This window comes from Paroedura picta, chromosome 13 (assembly GCF_049243985.1).
Source record: "Paroedura picta isolate Pp20150507F chromosome 13, Ppicta_v3.0, whole genome shotgun sequence".
Taxonomy (NCBI): Eukaryota; Metazoa; Chordata; class Lepidosauria; order Squamata; family Gekkonidae; genus Paroedura; species Paroedura picta.
The window spans coordinates 21,963,068-21,973,597 of record NC_135381.1 but is presented as its reverse complement, the minus strand read 5'-3'; the positions used below and the strand labels follow the sequence as shown (position 1 = coordinate 21,973,597).

The window sequence follows — 10,530 nt, the reverse complement described above, 5'->3', positions numbered from 1 at the left end:
ATAGATACATTTATTTGTATATAGCCATAGGCCTTTACAAAATATAAAATACAAATTTACAAACAGTAAAATAGAATAAAAGGAACTGTATAAAAATATAAAATTTGAGACCAAAGAACTGAAGCAGCATACATGACTACACAGTGCAAGAGTATTAAGAGGCTGCCTTGGCGGTTGTAATGTTGGCCTTTGTTTTCCTTGCAGCCAAAGCAAATAGAGCGGTTTTATATGTTACATTGTCAACCTTGTCAATGGATCACATGGAGATTTAGCCATAATACTAAAGACTCTCATAAAGAATGATGATGTTGTCCGTCTAGTTTTTGCCATTAAGAATGAATGAAAATACTTAAAACATTTTTCTTTTATATGTTTACACTTCTTCCTGTTAGCAGCCCGGTTGTATTTTGCGCTGTCAATGTTGCAAAGCAAATATTTAAGAGGCATACATGTGGCTGTGCGCAGATCTGGCCAAACAATTTCTGAAACCTAGTTAGCTTCTTACAGGATACTCAGAAAAGCCAATCAATGGCAAGAGTTAGCTTACATACAGCAAACAAGTATACCATTCTAAGCTGAGATGTCTGCTGCTACATAGGGAAGGGAATGAAGATCAAAACACTTCTGATTTTTAATAGCAGAGTGTCAGTGTGAACATCCCTGTACCATATTTCTTTCTACCAACTAATGAGTTCTGTTTGTATTTATGACATGAGAATTTTACCAGCCATCCCAGATCACAGCCTCCAGGACAGATCCTTGGGGTACTCCACTGGTTACTCTTCTTCAAGAGGATGCTGACCCATTAACAGGTACCCTTTGGGTATGATCTGTCAAACAGTTATCAATCCACCTGATAGAATTAGGATCCATACCACATTTTACCAGCTTATGAACAAGAATATCATGTGGAACCTTACCAAAAGCTTTACTGAAATCCAGATAAACTATGTCTACAGCATTCCCCTGATCCAGCAAAGGTAGTCATTTTCTCAAAAAAAGAGATAAGGTTGGTCTGACATGATTTGTTCTTGCAAATCCCGTGCTGAGTCTTAGAAATCACAGCTCTCGGTTCGAGCTGCTCATCAAAATATCTTGATGATATCTTCCAAAATTTTGCCAGCTACAGATGTCAAGCTGACGGGTAGGTAGTTACCCAGATCCTCCTTTTTTCCTTTCTTGAAGATGGGGATAACATTTGCCCGCCTCTGATCATCTGGCATCGGATTAAGTGAAAATTTGCCTCCGTTCTTCAGGACCTGACCCTGTCTGCCTATATTTTTACAGAAGTTTCACAGACTTTAATGAAACTGACTGCAAAGTAAGTGTGCACTTAAACTGACACACCTACCATATCTACAATGTCCTTTGACAGAGAAATCCACCTGGTGAAACGTCAGAATATGTCAAAAAATTCCTTAATGCCTTAGTTCTCTTAAAGCCAATGAGAGGTGGATATCCTATGACAGTTATTTCCTAGGCCATCAATAGAGTCAATATGAATCCTAGAGAACAACTTTTTATGGAGAAACAGGACTAATATACTAACCAGTTCATCTGTTTCTTTACATATAACCCATTATCTAACATCACTAAACAAAGCATTCTTAGGCATTGACACATTATATCTGATATTCCTGGTTGTGAAGACAAGCCTCTCACTGGCTTTAAGAGGACTAAGGAATTTTTTGATGTGTTCTGTCATGTTTCACCAGGAGATGGATTTCTCTGTCAAGGGACATTTTAGATGTGATAGGTGTGTCTGTTGTAGGTTTACACAGGACACTAAAAATGTTGAAGTTGCTGAGTTAAATTTCAATATACTATTTGATCATGTCAGTAACTGTACCACGAAGAGAACTGTATATTGTATAGAATGCCCTTGCCGTCCACCCAAGTGTTATATTGGCACCAGCATATGTGCCATAAGAACTAGAACTTGTGAGCATCGCTCCAAAACCAGGAACAAGCAGCTTGAGTCTCCTTTGGTTAGCCATTATTTAGAAGCTGGCCATAATGAAAATGATATCAAGTTCACTGTAATTTGGCTTCACAAACTGCACCATTTTAACAGACTGGACATTAAGACTCAACACCTGCAAAAAGAGGGATTTTTTAATACACATATTGCAGACATTGTCATCTTCTGGTTTAAATTCAGCTTGGGACCTTGAATGTTTTGTATAGATGGTTTCTTGTACTGACTGGTTTTATATTTTTTTGTAAGACTCTGCATTAATGGACTGCCCATTAAAATTTTTATACAAGCTCTTTGCTTTGTTAAACTGAGCTCTTTCCGGACTGTTTACATATGACTGCCTGTTTGCTTGCAATTTAAATTTGTAAATTGGTATTGTAGTTTGAATGGCATGAACAATTGCCGCTGCACGTTCATATAGACAGATCATTTTCCAATTATATCTCTTTTCATCCATTGTGAGGTTTGTAATCTCTGTTGGAGAGAAATTTAGTATCGTTAGTGATATCTACATATTTTCCATTTCTTTAGACTTTTTGCAAATGGTGTAATATTCATTATCTTTTAAAATGTTGATGCAGATTGTATTATACACTGACAAAGTATATTGAAACAAGGGCATCTCACAAGGACCTGTTTGTTTAATATTGTATTGTTGAAAATTGTGTTGAACTTTGGTACTTCCAATTAGGAGGTTTTTTTCAGTAAACCATTTATTGAGCCTGTATGGATTCATTTGTTCACATGTGTCTGTGGGGAACAGGACTGAAGCAGCCACTTGGTGGAAGAAGCTTGCACATGAACAACAGACTGATGTCCTCTCCAACATAAACTTTCTTTTCATGCCTGGATTTGAATGCTGTAGGATGTGCTCTACTGAAATGTTATCACTTCGGTTAAAAAGAAACGTTGGTGAACTTCCAACTGCTTTCTAAATCATGATGCGCTTTACTCCTAAGAGATTTTTTTACACACAATATGCTCAAAACTGGGAAGAATTAAACACTCTCCTCTTCTTTTGTGATACTGTAATCAGTAAGCAAAGTCACACTGATTTCTGAGCCTGTCACTGACATTGCTCTGGTGGGGGTATTAATCTGAGTAATACTGGATCGTCGAGTGGGTATTTTCCTTTTGCAACACAGGACTTCCTTCTTAAATTGTTGACGGAAACTTTTGCTCAGCCAGTAGAGAGCAAAGGGGTTGACGCAAGAATTGCTGAAGGCCAAAGCCCGGGAAAATATAGTAGCTACAAGGTGGAAGGCAGATGTATCAATTGAGGCGTGATAGGTGAATGAGCGATACAGGTAAAGGATGTGATTAGGGAGCCAGCAGAAAGCAAACAAGGCCACTAAAACCAGGACAGTCTTGGCAACTCTCTTGCGCGATTCAATCTAAGGGAAAAATAATTGTATATAATCATTTTCATTTAGTATATTTGCTTCTTTAATTTAAGAAAATGAAACAAACCAAGATTCAAAATGTTTCTCTGTTGAGTAGAAGGCTCAATAAAGCAGAGATGGACACATATTGTTGCAAATGTCTGTGTGTACTTTCTTGTTCTACTCTTTCACGTACACCACCCCAAGACGTCAGAGTGAAGAGTGGTATATACGTTAAATTATAAAATAAATAAAAAGACTCTTGGACAGTCATTGCAGGCCAACAGTTTGATTTGGGCTAGTTTTTCAGGAGAACTTCTCATGCATTTTTATGTCAATCCTGAAGAAACCCACTCCCAGCCTCTCACATTCAGGAAAGTATCGGTTGCTTTGTTTTCTGTTGTTTATCAGAAACTAGGCATAGCCCATCCATGATAAATTGGATGCTCACTACTAAGAAAAATAAATGTCTAGATGGCTAGAGAAAGAAGGAGAAAACAATGCTGTCCACGTATGGGCAAAAGGCTGAACTTAAGAATCAGGGGTTAAGAAGCAAAAGACAACTACTGTCAGGTCAACACAAACGCATCTAAATTAGCTTAGTTAATTAAGATTAATGATTAATTTGGGGACAGGTTTGATTTTAAAATGTTTTCCATATTTTTCCTATTCTTGCATGCACTGATGCAAAACGAAGGGATCTTGTGTCAATCACCATGGTCTTAAAGAGCCCAAATTGTAGTTCATCACCTACCTGCTTACGAGCATGGCTGTGTTCTTCTGCCGGCATGTTGGATGTGCTTTTGTATAGCGTTTTGGCAATAAGAAAATAATATACAGAAATAATTGCTAGTGGTATGATATAGAACATCAAGAAACAAATTAAAGAATGAGCTTCCTGCAGGATTCTTTCAGACACTGGGTAAGGTGCGCAGGTTTCAAAGGAGCCATTTTTCTCTGGGACATGGAAGGAATATAGATCCGAGGATACAGCTTCTGGGACAGCTAACAACATCGAGGTGATCCAGACACAGGCAGCTTTGAAGCAGGTCTTCAGAACTGCGTCAGCCCTCTGGAGTTCCAAGGGTTTAACAATGGCCTTGTACCTATAGCCACAATTAATGTCACAACATTAGAATAATTGGAATATCAGGGAAGAGGCTTTTTTTTTTAAGTATCAGCTGTACCTTTGCTCCAGTCTAGGCTGTGATTCAGTGACAAAGCATTTGCTTTCCTTTCAGGAAGGCTGAGTTACAGTCCCTGCCATCTCTGGTTAAAGGAAATGTAGATGCTGGGCAGATAGGTAGACTAGTAGCCTCTACTTTGTAAAATTCTGTAATTAATTCCCTTTTTTTTTGTAGGTGAAATTGATCTGGGAATAAATTTAAACACGTTTGTTGATGAGGTAAGAGCTTATGTACAAGTGTCATATGATGACCATAGAGAAGTGGGTTTATTTGGCCATTTAGCCATGAAGCTCACTAGTTGACCTTGAGCCAGTGAGCTTCTTTCATTTAACCTGCTTCACAAGGCTGTTGCCATGCTAAAACAGCAAGGAGGGGGTTCCTTTGAGGAAAAATGATTTAAAAAATTAATGATGTGACCCAGGTAGCTTCCACATAGAAGTTTTGCTCCATGTCTCCTCCACGGTAATTATTTTGTGGGGGGAGGGGAGCTATCAAGCAACATTGTCATACAGTTACCTGCCATCCAGGTTTTCCTCTGCTTCTCTCTCATATTTCCAAAACTTGCTTTTGTATAGTCTTTTCGGAAAGATAGTACTCAAATTGATTTGGGGATGTATTTAAGCTATGTCAATTTGGCCAGAAATAACAGTTGCTAGACTTGACCATAGAAGATGAGGCACAGATCGTCAGGACAAACCTGGCCTGTCCGGGATTCTGCAAAGAAGAGTCTAGAGACCCAGAAAAATAGTCTTGAACATTAGTAAGAGCAAGACAGAGTGGCAACAATTAAATGGCCTGGTATATATTAAAAGGTAAAGGTATCCCCTGTGCAAGCACCGAGTCATGTCTGACCCTTGGGGTGACGCCCTCTAGCGTTTTCATGGCAAGACTCAATACGGGGTGGTTTGCCAGTGCCTTCCCCAGTCATTACCGTTTACCCCCCAGCAAGCTGGGTACTCATTTTACCGACCTCGGAAGGATGGAAGGCTGAGTCAACCTTGAGCCGGCTGCTGGGATTGAACTCCCAGTCTTATGGGCAAAGCTTTCAGACGGCTGCCTTACCACTCTGCGCCACAAGAGGCTCTTTGTATATATTAGAAGGCATCTAAGTAATTATCAATTTGGTACAATTTGTTTAGGCCTGAGGGCAGAAACGTCTAAGAATTGCAAGAATGTCTAACTCCAAAGAAGCAAAGTACCAAAAAATACTCATATGTATAAGAAATATGTAATCATTATTTTAAAATACATTTTGCTAAGACAAAAAGCAGCGAAAATGAATTAAAATATGGTATATACTCTAACAGGTTATTTTCGTAGATAACGTTCTGTGGTGTTTGAAGTCATAAGATAATGAGTTTATTAAGAATATACCAAATGGGACTGTTAGCTATTTTTAGTTGATTCTTAAATCCCAAAACATGGGAGGCTGAATTGATCGAGAGCTTCTTCTCAGAAGGTGTTCCTTGCCCAGGACCCCTCCTTACCTTTGGGGTAAGTCTTATGGACTCATGTAATTGCTCTCCTTTAATTATCAACATAACAAGAATGGGTGGATGGTATAACACTTTGCTGACTTAGTTTATATTAAGAATGCAATAGTTATGCTTTAATAAAAAGCTTAAAATCTAAGCAGAGACTCTCAAATAGCACTTGTGTGCTATACTGAGAACAAGACTATATATAATGTTACTGAGGTGTACCTCTGACTAGAAGTTAAATGATCTGGTATGGGAAAGCTAACTAGATGCCTAGTATTTCTTAAGTGTACACCTATATCTGAATCAAACAATAGAAAGGTGCAGATTTCTGACTGACCATTCCAGTGTCATTTCCCCTCACTTACCGCAATCCCACCATCACCAACAGCAGACTTTTGGCAGCTTTTTGTAAAACAGTGGGGAATCACCCCTGTGTAGAAACAACCATAGTCTCTTAAGTAGCAGTCGATTTTAGCCATGAAGAAAAAAGCTTATGAAAGCTTATGAAGTAATAGCCTTGTTGAAAACTGAAAATACGTTTCCAAGCTTTCAGTTGGTCACAGTTCTATTTTTGATCTCCATGAATTGCCTAAATGCACCACTAGGTAGCACCAATATATAGCTCCCCCTCCCCTTCCCTTCTCCTTTAAGGAATTACATTTTTGTTTGTATAACTGCCCGGGGGGGGGGGTGTTTCACAGATACAGTTGCCCTTTAACATTTGCAATTTGCTTCACATATGTATCATTTTTGATCTTAACGGTCCTGGAAATATGTTAGATGGGGTGAGAGTTACCCAAGATCACCCAGTGGTCTTCAGCAGGGGTAGTCAACCTGTGGTCCTCCAGATGTCCATGGACTACAATTCTCATGAGCCCCTGCCAGCAAATGCTGGCAGGGGCTCATGGGAATTGTAGTCCATGGACATCTGGAGGACCACAGGTTGACTACCCCTGGTCTTCAGGACAAAGTGAGGATTTGAACTCTGAACTTCCAATTTAATCCCATGTTAACCACTATACCGCCCTGGCTCTTCTTTCACTTTTCCTACTGAAAAATGAGGGAGAACTTAAAAAAAAAAAGGAATTGTAAAAAGGTAACTGTTAGTGATCATAGATCAGTTTTCAACCTCAAAGTACAGTATTCTAAACAGCGTGTTTAAATCTTGGGTGAAAAGAAGGATCAAAATCTCATTGACAGCAGTTTTTATTCATTTCAGAGGCATCCATCATCTTAAATAGGTGGAGGTCAGGAATCAACAGCACTTTGATTAGAACAACCTAGTTTGACCATTGTCAAGGTGCCTGGGCTGAATTGGCCAGTCTGAGATATGGTGGTTCTTCATCACATATTATACACAAATAGTTCCCAGTCAAGTAAATTTCTTGAAACTTACCTGTCTGCGCTGAGTACCGTCAAAGTGAACACGGACACTCCTACAGAAGTTCTCTGGATAAAGGACAGTAGCTTGCAGCCGATCCTTCCAAACAGCCAGGTATCCACAATGTAGCAAGCAGCATCTACAGGAACACAAGTCAGCAGCAGCAACAAATCCCCAAAAGCCAGGCTCGTGATGAAAATATTGGGAACCGTCTGCATTGACTTGATCTTGAAAAAGACTTTAATGAGGATGACATTTCCGAGAAGACCCACTGAAATGATGGTGGCATATGTCGCATAAATTGCGCAGAGTATTTCCGACCCAAGAGGGGCATCTTCAGACCACCTTTCCTCTGCTACAGGTTCATTGTTGGCAATAGAAATCAGGTGCTCAGTAGCATTTGCAAAAGGATGCAGCATTGCATTCACTGCCAGCAAAGGTGCCTGAGACATTCTGTCTGCTCAGGTTGACATTCAGTTGGTCAGAAACAATGTTCCTCTGGCAGCATGTCATTAAAAGAATAAACAAGGGAAAAGATGAGAGGCAGATCAGCTCACTGGAAATGCAGTTCCTCAGGACTGAAGAATCAAAGCAGGATCGGGATGGAGAGATGCATGCAGATTCACTAGTGAACTGAGTGGGAGGTGGGGAACTTTTAAAAATATGCCTTACCGCTACTGTGGGAGAAAGCAGAGAAGAAGAGGGAGGGGGAGACAGCTTTGCTTTCAGTCACCATGTCACCCTGAATAATATTTTGATTTTTTAAATTATCATTTCAGCCGTAATTGGTGTAAAACCACACGTTTGCTTACTAAATGCTTGATAATCTCTCCTTCTGAGATTATCTCAAAATATACATAAATTTGCAGAGATACAGAAAAGAGATAAGATCTTAATGATCCTGTCATTTCTGTAGTGGTCTACAGTGTTGATAACATGTCACATAGATTTGCACTCGAAAGCTCACGCCTCGAATAAATCTTTGTTGGTCTTAAAGGTCCTACTGGACTCTGATTTTATTGTGTCGCATAGATCTGTTTGTTTATTTAGAAAAATGTTATGTAACATCTCCAGCAAACCTGCTCATGGCATCTTGCAAAATAAAACAATTCCCCCCCTAAAAACTACAATAAAAGGTCTAAACACTAACAATGTTTTTTAAAACTGGCATTAGAAACCCAGCATAAGCACCCAAAGAGTGGTTGACTTGCAGGCTGGGCACCCTGGGTTCAAGGATGATGCAGACACAAATTTGCTGGCCTAGCATAAAAGCCAGTGCTTTATTAGCATAACATGAAGAGTGTTGGCCAAGAATGGAGGTGAGAGCCTGTGCCCGTGGTCAGCCGAGCACCCTAACCCAACATCAGCAATGACCTGGTGAGTCCATGCTGACCCATTGCCAAGCCACAGATTCCCTTGCTGCTGAGTTCTTTCTCTAGGGAAGTGACCACCTGGAGTGCCACTGGAGGCATAGTCCTCTATTGGTCCACCCCAGGCCACCCGGCCCTGCAAGCCAAATTTGTCTTCCCCAACCAGGGTCAGCTGCATTCATAGCTAGCCCCCTTACAAGGAGGTCCTCACCAAAGGGAGTCTGATACCCCTGACAGAACTTCCCCTTCCCAGACAGGGTCCTCCCATGCCCCATTCCCTCCGGCCCCATTCTCACTAACACTCTCAACCACTACCACCCTTAGCCATTCCACCAGAGCAATATTTAAAAGACACCTTGTTTTAAATGTTCTTTTTCTGCAAAGGAAACCTAGCTCTGCAATGCTGCCTCTTGAAGTTCTTGCTTCTTGGAGGAAGTGGAAAAGGCAGAATAATTTGTTTTGAATTTGACTGATTTTAAAAGCTTTATATTGGCACCACACTGGATCACTTAAATCAGTGGTCCCAAACCTTTTTATCGCCGGGGAACAGTCAATGCTTGACCATTTTACTGAGGCTCAGGGGGGAGTATTCTTTTTCTGAGGGACGTTGCCACCGCTGCCTGAGCCCCTGCTCCACTTGCTTTCCCGCTGGTGTCCCTGACTTCCTGCTGCCCCCTGGGGGGCATTGCCAGCAGCAGCTGTGCAGTGCCACACCAAGGAGGAGCCCTAGCCATTGTTGCCGCTGGAGAGCACCAAATGTGAGCTGGCGGTAGAGTGGCAGGGCAGTCCCCGAGGCAGCAGCCGGTCTGGAGGACTATGAGGATCCACGGCCCGATACCAACTGATCTACGGACCAGGACCGGTCTCCAGACCGGGGGTTGGGGACCACTGACTTAAATGACTACTATATTCATTTGGATCTACATCTCCTGGAATGATTCGTCACTGGTATATATTAATATTCACCATATTTGAGTCACTGAGATAAGAGAAGGTTGTGCTTGCTATAAATGGCTTTGATTCCTTCTGTAAAATTACTGAAGGTTAATTGGCACACAGTGGTAAGGCAGCAGACATGCAGTCTGAAAGCTCTGCCTATGAGGCTGGGAGTTCAATCCCAGCAGCCAGCTCAAGGTTGACTCAGCCTTCCATCCTTCCGAGATCGGTAAAATGAGTACCCAGCTTCCTGGGAGGTAAACGGTAATGACTGGGGAAGGCACTGGCAAACCACCCCGTATTGAGTCTGCCATGAAAACGCTAGACGGCGTCACCCCAAGAGTCAGGCATGACCCAATGCTTGCACAGGGGATACCTTTACCTTTACCTTTATTTCAACATAATTGTTTCATAAGTGACCAGTATTTTATGTTAGTCATTTAGAGAAATAAATGTATTTGGTACATGGTGCGTACTATACGTTTGGACATAATTGCACATGTGTGTCCCTTTTTAAGTATTTCCCTGGGTGATATTCTTAGAATAATCATGTGTGTCCACCCATCTATGGACTCTGCAGAATGGGACTGTTTCTACATGGGCATGTGAAAATGTGCTCCCATTACAGCAACAGCAGTAAGCAGGGTGGGAATAGCTCTCCCCCACTTCCTCCATCATGCTTCGTGCCCTAAAAAGTAGCCATGTGTGGGAAGGAGTGCTCTCCTCCAGCCCAATCCATTTTCTCAGTTGAAAATGCCTCCATTAGCTTTGTTAGGGAAAAAGACAGGCATCCATATTGTGTCTGTCTTTTGACC

General features: G+C 41.1%; 1 protein-coding gene across 1 annotated transcript; it reads right to left on the bottom strand.

The window, feature by feature from the left end:
* Nucleotides 1–804: 804 nt before the first annotated feature.
* Nucleotides 805–8,077, bottom strand: BRS3 (bombesin receptor subtype 3). Its single transcript, XM_077308983.1, has 3 exons — nucleotides 7,425–8,077; nucleotides 4,115–4,466; nucleotides 805–3,372 (listed from the first exon to the last, which is right to left on the bottom strand). Exons 1-3 carry the CDS (start codon nucleotides 7,859–7,861, stop codon nucleotides 2,977–2,979), a joined length of 1,185 nt encoding a protein of 394 aa, XP_077165098.1. The 5' UTR covers nucleotides 7,862–8,077; the 3' UTR covers nucleotides 805–2,976.
* Between the last annotated feature and the right edge of the window lie 2,453 nt (nucleotides 8,078–10,530).